This window comes from Gambusia affinis, linkage group LG06 (assembly GCF_019740435.1).
Source record: "Gambusia affinis linkage group LG06, SWU_Gaff_1.0, whole genome shotgun sequence".
In the NCBI taxonomy this organism is placed as follows: Eukaryota; Metazoa; Chordata; class Actinopteri; order Cyprinodontiformes; family Poeciliidae; genus Gambusia; species Gambusia affinis.
The window spans coordinates 11,366,309-11,383,902 of record NC_057873.1 but is presented as its reverse complement, the minus strand read 5'-3'; the positions used below and the strand labels follow the sequence as shown (position 1 = coordinate 11,383,902).

At 38.1% G+C, this 17,594-nt stretch overlaps 1 protein-coding gene across 2 annotated transcripts in view; it reads right to left on the bottom strand.

Moving 5' to 3' along the window:
* Window positions 1-17,594, bottom strand: part of dpf1 (D4, zinc and double PHD fingers family 1) — a 62,127-nt gene that overhangs the window by 8,193 nt on the left and 36,340 nt on the right. Inside the window, exons 9-11 of one of the 2 annotated variants that reach the window (XM_044118834.1) lie at window positions 8,073-8,192; window positions 3,080-3,192; window positions 148-229 (exon numbers count right to left, since the gene is read on the bottom strand). In XM_044118834.1, coding sequence (XP_043974769.1) covers window positions 148-229; window positions 3,080-3,192; window positions 8,073-8,192 — 315 coding nt within the window. The remainder of the gene's footprint in view (window positions 1-147; window positions 230-3,079; window positions 3,193-8,072; window positions 8,193-17,594) is intronic. The other variant, XR_006370820.1, reaches the window with a different exon arrangement.

The window sequence follows — 17,594 nt, the reverse complement described above, 5'->3', positions numbered from 1 at the left end:
AGGTGTTTATTCTGCACTGATGGCTAAAATGTTCTCAGATGATGGCTTTGGTTGGTGCAGTGTGACCAAAACCAGGCCTGTGAACTCCTCGTAAGCAGAAACACTCGACTATAAGACTGTTTTAATAAACCAACTGTTAGTGCGTACCCTCTGGTGGTTCAGACATGGGAGGACTCAGACAGTACATGTGGTAGCCTCTGTCGCAATCGTCACAGAACAACAGCTGGTCCTACAACACAACAGAACAACAGATGTTAACATTAGTAACATGAACAACTTTGAAACGATAGCTGCAGGACTCAACAGCACATATTTAAGTGTCTTGGGTTATTTGGGAATTGTAAATTTGGGTTGATTTTAATAAACACTGGAAACAGTGTGGGCTTCAAGGAGGGAGTTAAAGTGAAATATTAAGAAACGGCCAATTTCCTGAGTTTGTTTTTTAAATCCTGCACTCCAGCTACACACTGCAAAATATCTGAATTTAGACCACGGTCTTAATTACTTCTTTGTATGTCCAATTAATGCTTGGGAATCTGTATCTGTTTGGGCTCAAACACTATTAACATCAGCAGCTACAAGCTGATAAATTAAAACAATGTTTAAATCCACCTAAAAACTGATTCTATGGAAAGCGGAAACAGAATGTTTACCTGAATGTCTTTAATATGTAGTAGAAATTTAATTAATTAGCGAAACTGTGAAAAGAAAAGATTTGTAGTTTATTTTACAAACACAGGTACATCTTTCAAAAAATCAATTCTAAACAGTCTCTCTCTCTGGGTCAGCAGGCTAAACAATCATGGGGAAAATCGCTGACTTGACAGTTGTGCAGAATACAGCCATTAACAAGGGTAAGCCACAAAAGGTCATTGTTAAAGAAGCTGACTGTTCAGACTTTTGTGTCCTAGTATGTTCACAGAAAGTTGAGTGGAAGAACAACGTGTGAGAGGGATGGCTGCGTGAGAAGATTGTCGAGGAATATTAATTCAAGATTTTGTGGGGAGTTTCAGAAAGACTGCCCTGAGATTGGAGTCAGCACAATAAGAGCGATTATGCACAGATGACTCTTAAACATGAGCTACAGTTTTGCATTTCTTGTGTAAAGTGATCCCTGAACCAGACACATTGTAAACGTTTTATCTGGACTAAGGAGAAAAAAAATAGCATTTTTCTCTACGGTCCAAAGTCCGCTTTTCAGAGAAAACTAAAATATGGTTTTCATTTGGAAATCAGGAGTTTGAAGCAAGAGTGAAGCGACACAGAACCCATGATGCTTGAAGTCCAGAGTGACGTTCCCAAAGTCAGTGATGGTTGGTGAGTCATGTCATCTGCTGGTTCTGGTACACTGGATTGTCTGAAGTCCACACCATCTACCAGAAAAGCTTTAAGCACTTCATGCTACTTGTTCCTGACCAGCTTTGTGTAGATACTGATTTTACAGCAGCTGTCCGTACCTCCATTGAAGCAGTAACTCATGCACAACCAAATATTGAGTTTATAGAATTGAACATACTTTTCAGAAGCCTGATATTTTCTATTAAAATATATATTTTGCATTGTTTATATGTAATATTCAGATTTTCTACAGCACTAGACTTTGAGTTACACTATCTGTAAGCCATAATCATCAACATTGCAAGAAACAAGAGTTGAAATATTACATTCTGTGAGTAATTTATATAATGCATTAGTTTTACCTTCCATTCCAAAGGTAAAACTAATATTTAAATTAATTGCACAATGTTGTGGCACATGTGTTGTGACTCAAAACTTATGTTTTGAATGGTTTATACCAAGGATCATGACTCCAAATATTGCTTTTAATAAAATATAAATATTACATAATGCCAATGAAACAGGATTTTTAATAAAGTGTCATGGGAAACTGTACCAAGTCATAGAAAATCTGTCTTGAAATCTATGAAAAAATAAATAAATCTTGATGTCCAAAGAGTGCTGTGCCCTTCAATATTCCACGTTAACAGAAAGTTAAGGAAGAAAAAAGTATGGTGTGGTTTAAAAAAGTACACAAGCCACTGGGACCATGGCCGTGGGAGGATTGTGAAGCAAAACTCATTGAAGAGTTTCATGGAGATTTACAAGACATGGACCAAACCTGAAGTTAGAACTTAAAGACACAATGATGCATCCAGGAGACAAGCTGCAGCTGCAGCATTTTAAGTCACTCCTGAATCAAAGGCTTCAGAAAGCCTTTCACCTGGGGAAAGAAGAACTGGACTGATGCTCCGGGGTCCAAAGTCAGCTTTTCAGATTGAAGTATGTTTTGCTTTTCATTTCGAAATGAAAATGCCAGAGTCTGAATGAAGAGTGGAGGGCCATAGCATCCAGATTGATGAAGTGCAATGTGAAGTTTCTACAGTCAGTGATGTTTAGGTGAGCCATGTTGTCAGCTGCTTTTGGTCCACTGTGATTAATCAATTCCAATATCAGAGCAGGACTCCACCAGGAAATCTTAGAGCACCTCATGGTTCCTGCTGCTGACAAGCTTCTTGAAGATGCTTTTTGGACTTATGTTTGGACTACCAAAGTACTGTAACCTGCTTTAATGGCCATAATGCAATAGTGCTGGATCAGACACCAAACTGATCTGACCCTACATAAAAGCTATGTAGTTTAGACAAAAAGAAGATGAGAGACACAAAACCCAACAAAACATTTTAACTGAAGGCTGCTATTAAAAACAAATTTGATTAATTTATATCTCAACAGAACTACGGTGGTGGTCACACTGTATTGATGCAATAATTGGAGCACGTGTTGAACGCATTTAGTTTACAGTACCTTTTATTTGTTTCTCAGCAATATTTTAACAGTACTAAAAAAACTGTGGATTTTTAGAACTAAAGGCTAATGTAGACTGCCATTATGTGTGAACCATTACTATCAACAACAGAATAAATGATTGAAATATATCACTCTGTGTGTAATGAATCAATATATAGGATACTGAAATAAATTAACTTTTAAGGGACTCTAGTTAATTCAGATGTGCTTGTGCATGTTTGCGTGTGTGTGCAGCCACATGTGTTTATGTAGCATAATGAAGGGATCCTACGTCATTCTCAGAGGTGCCACACAGGCTGCAGGACTTGCACTCGATGCACTGCCAGCGATAAGTCCTCACCGCAGCCGTCATGTTCACTGTGAACTGCAGACAGGACGGGTGGCCTGGGTGCACACGCACACACACGCACACGCCCCCACACCCACGCACACGCACACACAAAAACATAACACATGCACACAAGCACATGGCCACACAGTTTTTACTGTCATTGCTTCTGTGTTTCTAGGACAATCATTCACCATCTATATTATTTGTGCCACATCTCGTTTGTGTAAGACAAGAGAAATTGTAAAAAAAAAAGAAAAAAAGAATCATTTCATCAAATGTAATGCATTTTTCCAGTACTCTAAAGTTATTTGCCCACATTTTATCCTTTCACTTCACAGGTAGATGCCAAAATATTTGAATATGATGAAAAACTCTGTGCTTGCTGTCACTCATTCCAGAAAGTGAAACTCATACTGTATAGATCAGGGGTGTCGAACTCCAGTCCTCAAGGGCCAGTTTCCTGCAACTCTTAGATGTGCCTCTGCTGCGCCACACCTGAAGAGGACTGGAGTTTGACACCTGTGGTATAGATTCATCACACATAGAGTGAATTCTTCAAGTCTTCATTTCTTGCAGTTTTGATGATTATGGCTTACATAAAAACCCAAAATTCTGTGTGTCGCAAAATTAAATACTGTGAAAAAGTTCATTATTGGAAACTCATTGTGTCTCAGCATAATCATCTAGTTAACTCAAAACACCTGCAAAGGATTCTAGAGTCTTTAGACAGTCTCTCACTCTGGGTCAGCTGGCTACACAATTGTGGGGAAGACTGCTGACCGGACAGATGTCCAGACGACAGTAATTGACACCCTCTGCAAAAGGTCATTGATAAAGAAGCTGGCTGTTCACAGAGTTCTGCATTCAAGCGTTTTCATCAGCAGTTGGGTGTCATCGAAAAAGGTGCAGTAACAACAGGGATAACAGTAGCCTTGAGATGATTGCCAACCAAAATCAATTTAAGAATTTGGGGTAATTTTCCAAAGAGTGGACTGAGGCTGGAGACAGAGCATAAGAAGCCACTACACACAGACAAATCCTACACATGGGTTACTGTGTCTTACCTGGACTAAGGAGAAAAGTAACTGGACTTTTGCATAATGGTCCAACTTCCTCTTTTCAGATGAAAGTAAATTCTTCATTTTATTTCAAAATCAATGTCCCAAAGTCTGGAGGAAGAGCGGAGACGCACATAATTCACGTTGCTTGAAGTTCAGCGTAAGGTCTCCCCCATTAGTGATGGTTTGGGTGCCATGTCATCTGCTGGTGTTGGTCCACTTTGTTTTCTGAAGTCCACAGTAAGCGCCACCATCTACCAGAAAAACTTAGAGCACTTCATGCTTAGTTTTCCTGACCAGCTTTCTGCAGATGCTGATTTTATTTCCCAGCTGGACATCATACCTTCCCACATTGACAAAGGTACCAAAAGCTGCTTCAGTGGCTATGGTGTTCCTGAGCTTGACTAGCCGGGAATTTGGTTTGACCTGAACTCCATAGAAAATCTAGAGAGTATTGTCAAGAGGAAGATGAGATTCACCAGACCCAACAATACAGATGTCCTGAATGCAGCTATCAGAACAACCTGTGCTTCCATTACAGCTCAGTTTTACGTTTCAAGTTTGACTTGTAAGCCATAATCATCAAAATTAGAAACTAAGGCTTGAAATAACTGGCTTTATGTACAATTAGAGTACAACACATGAGTTTCAATTTCTAAAATGAGTGACAAAAAAATGCAGATTTTTCTCACAGCATTAGATTTTTTTTTGATGCACCTGTGTTTTTCTTGTTTAACTACAATTGACATGGACACATTTGTTGGCATCCCTGGTAAACATTTGAAAAAAGTCTTTAAAAATAAGTCATCTTTTATTGCAACAGAAAAATATCTTCTTATTTTTTTTTTTTTTTTTTTTTTTTAGAAAAATGTAACTTCTAATGACAGCACTTTTATTGAGTGGGAAAAATATCCAAGACTGAGGAATAATAGTTTTTGGCCAAATTGCCTGTTGTACAGTTATTGGCAAACCTAACTAGGAAATAGAACTGAAGTATTTTTATGTTCAGACTATACTCATTTTAACAACAGACCACAAGCAGAGCTCAATGTTAGAGAACAGCAACAAAAGCATCTCTGTTATCTAAATGCCAACCACTGGGAATCATGCATCCTACCATCACAAATGTAACTTTGTGGAGTCAATTAAACTGTACTGGGACTTTGAACTGAAACCATTTTCTCTTCTTTTGTGAGCAGAAACTAAAATTAAGATTTTTGAGGTGGTTTAAGTAAAACAAAAGAAAACTACGTAAACGTAAACCTCATCCGCACAGTACAGCATGGTAGAGGAGCCATGATACTGTGTCAAAGAATCTTGTTAGGGAAAGTATTGTGAATTTTTTGAAAACCAGGACACATTAGCAAAACAATCTGGTAACTTCTCCCAGTAAAGTCAATGTGGATCACCAATGGGTCTTTCAACAAGGTATTAAACCTAAAATATAGCAAACGTTACGTACAAATGGTTCAGGAGGTGATACTGGCAATTGTATCATTTGATCAAAAGTTGTTTGGGTGGGATTTTTCTCCCCAGTGAATAAATTCTCACTTAGGTGGGATTTTTTAAATGTTTGAGTCGAAGAGTACACTCTTGCAACAAAATATACATTTTTTAAAGCTTTTCACACAACATTACCAGGAGTGCCAATAAATGTGGCCAGTGCTGTAAACTTTTAATACATTTTACAACTTTTTAAGCTGTCATGACCTTCCATGTTAACGGTTTTGCAGAAAAGGGACCATACCAATGCTTTTTCATTAGCCCATTCACTACAGTTCACAGAAGTAATGTTTGTTCACTGATTTTTTATTTTTCAGAGTAATAAAATGATGGACGGAATAAATATATATATATTTATACAGTACATGCAGTCAATACAAAAGTTCTGCACCAATTACACAACATTCTGTGGTTTTACATGCAAGCAAAATGTACAGTAACTTCCAGTTGCAAAACAAGTTTGATGATGGGAAAATAACACAATCATCTCTTATAAAAGCACCATTCATGAGCAAACATCTCAGAGATGTCAGTAGACTTATGTAACAGTCAGTTATTATAAAATGACAACTAGGGAAATTTGTTGTTTTATACAAGGTTGTTCACGTATGGCATTTCACTGAATCCATTTAGATCCAGTACTAAAAGTATTTCACTCTTAGTTCAAAGGAGCAGGATGTTTTCAAGGTTTCTAGCTGAATATAAGTCTACTAGCCCATATCCATGTATGAAACTAAAGTTAGGCAGCTTTTTGTCAACTTTGTTATTTACTGCATTGTTAGAGCCTCATTTGTAAGTTGCTTTGGAAAAAAACAAAATGCATGAACATGAGCATGAAACGTTAAGCCTGAAATGATTCATACATTTGGCAGATTTAGACGTAAAATCATTTTCAATCAATCAAAAAGTTTGTTTCTGATACAAAATGAGACAGAAATCTCTAAAACTTTAATGCTCCAATCAAACCTTTCTTACAACACGCTTTTTACATGTCTTAGCTGGGTGTTTTTTTCTAGTGATGAGCTCCAAGCCTTTGAGACAGAAAGCCCCCTTATCATCATCTTATCTCCAGCACAAAATCTCAAATCAGGATATTTGCTGGGCCACCATAAAACATTAATATCACTTCCAGTCAGAAGAAACATTAATTTTAAATCTAAATCTGTCAGTTGTATGAATACATTTGTATGTAATTTGAGTTTTTAAATAAAAATTTGATCAGGGATATGTGATGTTGAAAAACCTCATTTGTTGGACAGTTACACTAAAACCAATCACCTCACATTCGCAATCATTTCCAATAAAAATTTTGAATTGTCGTAACTGGGTAATTGTGACTTCATTGTCTTTTAGCCAGTATGACAGTGTAATTTGTATATTGTGTTCAGGGAATTTAAATATGATATTTTAGAGCATGCTCACCATGTTTGTAGAAAACAAAAAAACAACAAAACAGAATAAAAAAAACTTTTGTTTATGTTTTAGCTTTCTTTCAAGCAATCTGATTTCACACTGCAGAAAGAACCAGATGTAATCACTAGAAACAGCGCAGTCACAAAAACGCCTCAGAAAACCGAAAACTTTGCACTATTAAGTTATCAGAGACTCAATGTTCTGACTTTTATTTAAAGGGCTAAAATACAAAAACAATGGCATGGTCCTTTAGTTTTTAAAGGGATAGTTCAGATTTTTTGTTGAGGTTCCATAAGGTTATTTACGATAATTGATCCCTTACCTGGACCAGGCAAATACCAAAATATAGAACAGTATTTGTAGCCATTTATATATAGTAGGGGTTTAGTTATCAACATTTTTTTCAAAAGACTGTTAACTTTGTTGCTGTTTTTCTACACTAAAGCTAAGTCATTAAGACCAAGAATGGCAGAAGAACATATTATCTTCATTGCACAAACAATGGCCCAAAAACAAACTTTACTTCTCTCTTGGTGGAGTTAGAGCACTTTGACGAATTGATACATCCCACATCTTCAAAACATTGAAAGAAAAAACTTAATAACAATCTCTTGTAAAGGTGATTACCATCAGCTGACTTAGTGTTGCATCTCACAAATATAATTATTTTTACTTTCACATGTTTTATTTTCTAAAATCATCTAAATCAGAAGGTTTGGCTGTCTAGCATATGACATCTGTGAAAGACAGATGTCATATGTCAGACAATAGGGGACAATTACTGATGATAACTTCACAGAACCTCACTTTTAAAAATCCAAGCTAACCCTTTAAGATCAAATTGGCTAAAACTCGTACTAGTTGAAATACACAATTTTTGGAAATCAAACATCTCCAAACTGTGGGTCATCAGATGGCTGCCTTCCTCCTGCCAATCATTCCCTTCTGCGGTGTCCTACCTGAGCGTCCACAGTCCGCACAGGAGATAAGGTCTTCGGGACACCCCGTCTTCTTTGAGCCTCCAAGGCAAAAGTCGCAGTAGCCATTGGCAATCACTGAGCCGTCCGGTGCTTTCTTAGCTAAAAGAAATAAGAAAAAGCTCTAGGTTAACTGCTCTCCAGAGAAAAAGGCGATGAAGAGCAAACTCATAAGTTAGAGATATGAAATGTTGTCCTGGGACGGGGACCCTGTGTCAGTCTCTCGACAGTAAGACAGATTGAAGACAGGTGAAAAACTAAAAGAGATCCACAAAGCAGCCATCAGCAGGATGTGACAAAGAGTACCATGGAGTGTTACTGAAAGATTGTGATTACAGACAAAATGCTGAGATGTAAGACAAAAGAGAAGAAAAGAGACAAGCCACTAAGCCTTTGCTGTCCCGATTGTCTCGTTATGTTTGCTTAAAACAAAATGTAAGTCTTCACAGGAACCAGGGACTCTCCAAACCCATCCAGGAAGTGGTGCCTCCCGGGGGGGGGGAGGCCAGGTAAATAATGTTGGGAGCAAAGACAAGGATGAGCAAGAAATGTAAGAAAGAACAGAAGGCTGAACAGAACCAAGTGTACTTATTCCTGATGGAAAGATGCAGTGACAGACCTGGCAACACGCTGAGCACAGGAAACAAGTGCTCTGTGTGAATCCGTTTCATAATAATTATTAACAAGAGAGAGATTCCCCCTGCCTGCCAGACTGCTGTGCATGTACAGTATGTGGGCATGTCTGTGTGTATGTGTTCCACATGTAACCCCCAACTATCTCACTTCCTGTCTCTCTGATGCTGATTGCATAATCCCTTTAATGGAAGCAATCACATAACTGCATGCTGTGTATGTAGGCTTTCTTCTCTAAGATGTAATGCAGTGTACTGGCCCTTTAACTATGAGTCAACAAGCAGGATGGAGTAAAAATGCAATAGATTTCACAAGTGAACTTTGCAAAAGTAATCAAACTTCCTGTTTTAAATGCTGAACCTGGAAGATTAGAACCTGCAAGACAAGAGCATGAATGATGCTAAATGGCAACATTTGCATTTTTTGGCATTTTGAGATGTTCTGTAGAATTTTCTTATGTATACCGTTCATGTTAACTTTAATAATCAATATGGGATTCTTCATATCCTCCTCAGGATATGATTTTATTTGTTTTACAGGTGCCATTTCAAGAAAGTACCAGAAAATGTCATTTGCACTTTAAATACAAACTATGATAAAATCCTCTTCTTTTGGAAAAGTTTATGTGAAGCAATTTAAGGCGCCACAATATCAGTAATGTAAGGAACAATAATCACAAAAAAAAACACCTTGGCATTCTGGAGGGACTGATTATACACAATATTATGTAACGATATTGTTAAAAGTCTCAATAAAATGTGATGGATGACTAAATATAGTCAGTGAAATGTGCAGACAGAATTGTTGTGGGTCATCCATTTCAGAATGGAGTCATGCTGAGGAGAAACAAACCATTAGACTGAAACACTCCAACACCTGCATGTCAACAAAATAAAATTTTCGGTTGGTCCACTATATACCATATCAGTCTTGAAGATTAGCAGATTATTCCAAGAGAAAAAGGTACAACTGAAAAGTGTAATTCTATTAGTCAACCCAAACGTACCCTGAATTTGTCTTATACTTTCAGTGCTGAGTAATTTATAATTCTGAATGTAACACAGATGGGAGGTTTTCCCCCTTTAGCCTCTTTCAGGCCTGTTCTGATAACCCGAAGGAAACTCATCATGTCAGCTGTGTGTCTAAATGAGCAACCCGGTGCTTGCCTCTAATAAACTGTGACAACATGTCACCAATCCCTGCTGTATACAGTCACAGTAATGGATGGGCAACCACTGGCGTTTGTTTGCCATACGCTCTGCTTGCCCCCAGAGAAATCCCACACTTCTTGTCAACATAAATAAATAAAGAATTGTGCTGTCCAAACTTTCCTACACTGTATGTTTTTTTTTTTTAATCATTAGTTGATTCAGCTGCAATACGGGGGACAAAGCAAGCAGGAAATGCTCTTCCTGATTTGCAGCTGCAGCTTCTCTCCAGGACATGAACACACTAGGATCCGGTCAAAAAGTCATTTTTAAGGAAGGTTCCTCGCTGAGTGAAATGACCCAGAAGTACTAAAGTGGTAGCCATGATGAGTGCTGTTCAAATTATCCAAATACTGAGGAAATGAGCTCCAGTACTCCCTTTATTATCTCCTTCAGCAATGCATTCACTGGCCAACGCATTCAGAAAGCAAAATGGGTGTTTCTGTCCCACAATTCTTTGCAGCTGCATCATTTAAATCCTCTGAAGAAATCTTGTAATGCAGTCAGACGATATGGGCAACAAATAGGCAAACAAATATGAATACAGTGATATGTGAAGCATCAGTCTTTTGTATTGTATTTCATTTGCAGCTTTTTAACTGAATATTTAAACATTTGAAATTTTGAATGATTACTATATTTTTCAGTAGTTGTAAATGACCATGTTTTATATCTTACACACTGAAAATTAAGATGCTTGATCTTCACAGATTTTATTAAACATGACAATTTCAGCGCTGCCAACAAAAATCAGATGAGGTTGAAATTTTTCCATGTTGCTATAGAATTTTTTTCAACATAAAAAAAAGAAGAAAAGCTACCAAAAGGAAGTGTCAGCATTGTTACATCTGAGCTGGTGTTCAACATAAGAGATTCTACTCAATAAATTCCCAAGCACTTTGTTCCCAATCTGCTAAGCTTCACTTTGGGGTTATAAATTAGCAGAAAGGATCCAGATAGTTCATATTTGTGCATTTTACCCAAAGAACAAAATTAAATAATCTAAATACAGGAGAGAAAAAGATGTGTATATAGAGACGGTGTTATTAAGTTGCAATCTGATCAAGAGTTATAAAATTGGCTAGCATGCTATTAGCATTGTTGTTGTGATAATTGAGTAGTTTGTGACAGCAACGACTCAAGAGTTCTTGGCTTTTTGTGTGCATGTGTGTGTGTTTTTGTGACTTTTTCATTGAAAATCAAAGGTGTGTGACAGAAGCTGTACTCTCAATTTGTGCACAACTCCCAGCAGCAGAGTCCTTCAACGATCAAAGAGGAAAAAAAGATTGCCTGTAGACTACCATGTTCAAAGTGTTGGCTAGCAAAATCAAAGGAATACTGCATGTAAGAGTCACACTGGGACAATATATCCTCCCTGCATAATATTTGCATATTTTTTAATAAGTTCATTTAAAAGAAATACATAAAACATGTACTGTCTTTATTATGAAGAGCTATTTATGTTCTAGCCTCCAAGTAAAGTGTACAAATCTGAAAACAGTATGTGACTGTTCTTAGAAGTCCATCTTCTTTTCACCAGGCGTATTGTTTACATGCTGCCAATAATATTACCACCAGGTGGCGGTAATTTGCCGAATTGCTTGCCTAACAACACAATACTTTTCTGAGCATTTTTGTGTGACAACCACAAAAACAAAGGAAAAAAACAACACTACATTTACTGCCATCTTAGATTTATTTGAAAATTTTTCAAAAGTGCAGAAGAACGTTGCGACAAAGCACACAACTGCCCCTCTATTGGACAAGTGAAAAAAACGGAAGAATAAACACAGACATTCATGTGGCGACCAGCAACCTCTGGTCTGTCAGAGGAATGGCTCTGCACCCAGGGCAAAGTTTCATCAGGAGACAGAATTAACGTGTGGGGATAACTTTTCTTTTGCTTATCAAAATTTCTATATCAGGATTTCGGAAACACTGGGAAGAAATCAACTTTATCAACAGACCAATATGTTAACGATTTGTGACCTTCATTTGAGTCTGTGTTAATTTTGGTGACTAAATTTCCACAATGACCATTTTTTAGGATTCATGGATTTTTACATATGAAAACAAGTTACAAACAAAAAAATCCTCAATCAATTCTCTATCCATTATCTCTACTAACTTTTCCATGTAGTTTCTCTAGAGGGTAGGAAGGTTTTATTAGCGCCTCCTGCTCAGTTCTGGAGGGAATAAATGACTGTAATACCCGGTTGCTATCTTTGGGTTAGGGTCCGTACGCTGAACTGGTCGCCAATGAGACTGAGTCCTTCTGAGGTGAATGGCTGTATGAGTTCAATGCCAGGTGTGGCGCAGTATGAGTGAGTCAATACTTTTGCTTTGCAATTTAGCATAATGTGTAATCTTAAGGAGCTGTAAAGGCAAATAGATCTTCGTCCTTGAGAGTAGACAATAATAATATATACATATAGTCTTTCATTTAATGTCACTGACATCTTTTAAATTAACTTACAGTCACTGCAATACGTTTCACAAGACCTAAGAGTAAACAGATCAATGCTTTTATAGCTCTTAATAGTACTAATAAGATGCAGGTTTTTATCTAAATAGGATTTATTTCCCTTTTTATGCATGGAGGCTGGAGGTGTAACAACATTAAAAGCACTGAGGCTAAAGATGCTGCTTATGAAAGGGTTTCACTCCTGGGGTCTTATGAGGACAGGTTTGCGCAGGGTGTACCGCAGCCACTGCAACACCAAGTGACTTTATGTTTCTCTCAAGGCTTGAGAGAAACATAAAATTTACCATAAGACTTGAGTGCAGTATTTTATTTCGGAGCTATTTATTAGCACCATGTGAGTAAAGTTCCTTATAACTGAATTATTAAAAGGATGGATCACTGTGGCCCTCTCTTCATATGTGCATGCTGCATATGCGTGGGGCAATTGGAGGGGCAATATCAAGATTTTTTTGTTTTTGTTTTGAAAGCAGCATATTAGTATTTCAAGCCAAAATATTAGGTTTTGTTTTTTTTAAATTTCTGTTTTTACTAACTTTTTGTATTTCTACCATACATTGTATATTAAACTGTTAATTTTGTATAGACAAATAAAACTTAACGTTGCACAAGAAGTGAATGCTGCAACTAAATAAGAATCTCTCCAAAGGATCTATTCTAAAAACAAGCAGACTTAATATAACTGAAAGAAAAATCTTCTTTGAGGCACAAATATACATAAAAACATGGAACCACTCCTTGCCATGGCCACAGAAGAACTGTGATCAAATTTTTAAAAAGCTGCAAAAATGGGTCCAGTGGAGACTTCATGCATGAATATGTGTTTACTTATTAATAAACCAACAGAACCAGACGTTGACTGAGAGTAGCAGGAGGATGCGTAAAGCTGCTGGCCTGAGGTCAGTATAAACATATTTCTGTCTTCTTCTTATGGTCAAATACATTTCTTTCATCTTACTGTTTTATTTGGACTCATTTCTGTTGATTGGAGCTCAGATTCCCTGGTGGGATAAAACACACACACACACACGCACACACGCCCACCCACACACACATCTAAAACACATTCCGTCTGCTTTCTTTCTTTTTTATCTGTCTGTGTCTATCTTTGTTTACTTTGCCTCTCCCTATGTGTGCATGCTTTCAAGGCCCCGAGAGAGTGAATCAGCAGGTCCTGACGTACGTGAGTGAGTTGGGGCTGCCCGCTGGCCTGCCTGTGCGAAAGGGGGAAAAGAAAAGAAAAGAAAAAAAATCCCATCAATGATTAAACGCTTGTGGCCGTGTTTCAGAAGCTGCCTGCAACCACAGACACACTAGTGCTGCCAAAAGGAGGGAGGGGAGAAGAAAAAAGGGTGGAAAACTAATAGAGGGAGACAATATAGGAGTGGGAATGAGGGGGGAAATAAAAAAAATATGCATGGCAGCAAGCAGAAAAAAGAAATAAAGTGACCAAGAGAGAAAAAGAGCTGAATCTTTACTCTTTTTTTCTATATATTCCACCTCTTCTCCTGACAATTCATTCTTTCTTTATCCCCATCTTCAAATTTTTCTCCTCCTTTACCTGACCATCTTCTCCTCTCTCTCCCTCCCCTCCTCTGCTCTCCTCTCTCCTCTTCCAATTACCAGGAGGAGTACGAGCAGAACCGCACACTTCACAGCTTTCAAGTGTTGGAGAGAAATCCTCCTGGGAATTATCCAGCAAGAGATGAATTCTCAAATGGTCCCTTCGACTCCCCAACAACACCAACCCTTCTCCCTATCAGCCTTTCTACCCCCCAACACCATCTCATTTTCTCCTTTTTCCTCCTCCATGCTGCTCCTTCATTACAATCTGTTGTTATTTTGTTTTCAAGCTCTTGTGCCTGAATCCTTTTGTTTTCACTCGTTTCTCATCTCTTTTACTAAAACAAGTGTTTTCTCTTGATTTACCTTTGTGAAATTACAAACAATATCATAATTGATGAGCACAGTGCAGAATATTACTTTAACAGTCTTTACAAATATAGCTTAGAGGAGTGCTAATTTCCCTGCTGTATGACCTAATTCATAAAAATATTACCATCCTTTTAAAGACTTTCAGTAGGAAGAAATCCATCCCGACTGGCTTTAAAATAGTTGCAGTTTGACTTGAAGCTTTTATTATCTCACTCTTTAGTTTAACAAGTCTATTTGTGAGTCATGCAGCTAATACTGTCCTACTAGATCACTGAAAGGGAGTCACACCAAAACTGCTGTGCAGAGAGAAAATAGTGCATGAACAACACAAAGAAGTCATTATCCCATGTCAATATGTTTAACTTCAGAAATTAACCCTGATTTTGCTGATAATCTGGTTTTTTTTTTCCTCCATCTCTCTGACCTAATATTTAAAAGTCATAAGATCAAGAGCAAATTAGGGGAAGAATCTAAGAAATATTAAGTCAGATCAGTATTTACAATACAGAGCATGTGCAATCCAGGGACCACTTTGCAAAATCAACTTATTTTAAACATTGTTAATAAACATTAATATATTCTCAGTAAAACCCCATTAGTATGGTGCTGTGGTTCATAATGTGCCCCTCATTAACAAAGGTCCCGTTTGTGGTTTGCTTTAAGCCGCAGGAGATGTAACAAACATGAGGAAGAAGATGATGTGGTCATGGGGGACCTAAAGTAAATCATGACCATGGTGAGACATGGTGATGGAAGGATCATGCTGTGGGCTTTTCTCTATCAACAAAAAGGAAGGTGGTCAGGCTGGATGGGTAGATGAATGAAGACAAAAAATAAACTAAATTTTTTTTGTTTTTTAAAAAGCTAACCTATAATTTTTCATCACTTTCAGACTTAAATACAGTTTTATATTTTTTAAGTTATTAAGAGTCAATGAAGCCTAAATGGCTTCATGTCAAACACTAATCTGTTGATGAACTTTTGCCAATAAACCAACAGTGTGACAGGGGTATTGGTATCCTTCTTAAGGGTTATTCTTTTTTATTCACACTTTTTTACCCTTAACAATAGAAATGATTCAATTTCACCTTTCTTTGGGTTGATATGGTTTGTAAAACCCGACCATGTTGGGTCTTATTGGACCCAAAGGTGCTTAAGCAAAATAATCCAAAATTGGGCAGCTATTTTTTCCCCTTATAGGTTGTAATGTATTTCTTTGGACTTATTATTGTCTTATGACTTTTGTACTTCCACTGAATAAAAGTTAGCTTTGACCTTTTTGCTTGAATGCTTTGATGTTTCTCACTTTCTTCTGAATTACTTCTTTTGATTCATTTCTGGGTTTTTTCCATCTCCATGTCTGCTGCTTGATTTTACCCATAATGCAAAATATCTTAATGGCATTTATGACTCTAATGGACTGACTAAAGTAATTTAATATTTTTTGTGTGTGTTTTCTTTCTTTCTTTTCTGTCTATTTTTGTTTCTCTGCAGTTATCCAAAAGTAAGCAAAGCCATTACTGATTGTAGCCATTTTGTTCTAGCTGTTCTTGGGACTCAGGACCGCAGGGCTTCCAGTTTGGCAGGTGTAGATGGAAGAAAGAAATGAGGATGAGAAGTAAGAGGGGGAAATGGCAGAAGGCAAGGTGAGGGTTTGAGTGAAAGTGAAAGAGAGCTGGAAAAAACGAGGAGGAAGACAATGAGGAAGCAAACAGGAGCGAAGGAAAGGAAGCAGGAAAAAAAAAATGTCTCCATGTTGTGTCGAAGCAGCAGTGTGTGAAAACACACACTCTGCACTCCTGTCGCCTCGCTGCTTAATGAGGAAAGCCTCTGAGGGGTAGCACACACAGACACAATGAGAGCACACACATGCACGGCCAAAATCACACACATACAGTAGGGAGCACACGTGCACACACACAGAGATTTACAGCGATGCCTTTGCATAATAACTTTGGCTGTCCAGTTTTACTTCTGTCCCCTCCCCCCCGCTGCTCGCTCTTTTTAACATGATGCACAGGAGCCTCTCTAACCCCTCTGCAGCCACACACATGCACACACACATATATACTGTATACATGTAAAGTTGAGGATGTTGTTGAGAGGACAAGAGATGAATGGATGCAGTGGAAACCAGCAGCACCATACTTCACTTTCACTCTGACACTATCCCAAATGCTTAGGGAGACATTTCCAGATTTTTTTTATGCAGACAAGGAGACATAGATGCAGTCAGATGGAAACCGTCAGTCACAGATGAAAAGTCACTGGCTTCCTTTCTCCCTCTCTTTCTCTCTCTCCCTCTGCTTGTGTCTTTTTCCCATCCTCTTCCTCTTTCTTCCTCCTCACAGTTTCTCATTATTGCTTCTCCTCTCTCTGTTTCTGATCCCATCTCTTCTACGCTTCATTGTGCTTCTGTTTTTTCTTTACTTTTCATGTTTCATCTCTTTCTTCGTTGGTGTTTTTTTTTTTTTTTTTTTTTTTTTTTTTTGCCTGCTCCTGCTTCACTCTTGGAGAGGAAATTGGAACTCTTTGCTGCAATCCATCTGTTGTCACACTAATGCTTGCGCCAGTGCCACCCCCTCCATACCCGTCCTGTTTCTCCCTAAAAACCTGCTCCTTTTTTTTCCCCCCCATCTCTGTCTTCACCACACCCATCCCAACCTTCAGCCTTTCACATGCATCGCACAAAGACACAAGTATTACCTCCACTCGTGTCCACTCAGCAGCTTGCGTAACTCTCGGTGCATTGTGGGACTGGATGTGTGCGTTTGTGTGTGCAACGTGAGTCGGTGTGCCGAGATGACATTGCAAAGTAAAGAGGACGGAGGCTGTTTTGGTGCATAGTAAAACTTGATATATGGCTGCACTGTAATCACACTGACCCAAGACAACACACACGTACACGCGCGCACATACACACCATCTATCTATCAGGCTCTACAGCCTTCTGAATGTGTACGCATACAGAAAACACACACACATGCAAATAAATGGCCCACGCACACAGTCATACAACCTCTCCCATAAATCATGCATGTAAAGAAATCAGCCTTACAGTGGGACTATGTGTCTGTGTGTGATTATTTTTGTGCAAATATGCTCACAATTGCAAACTCTCAGAAAAAGCCACTTAGCCAGCACAGACCAGTGTCCCCGTCGATAAAGAGTTAAAATGCAAATTATTAATCCTATTTGGTTCCAGGGGAGAGAACCGGCTGGGAATGTGACTGTGAAATCCTGTTT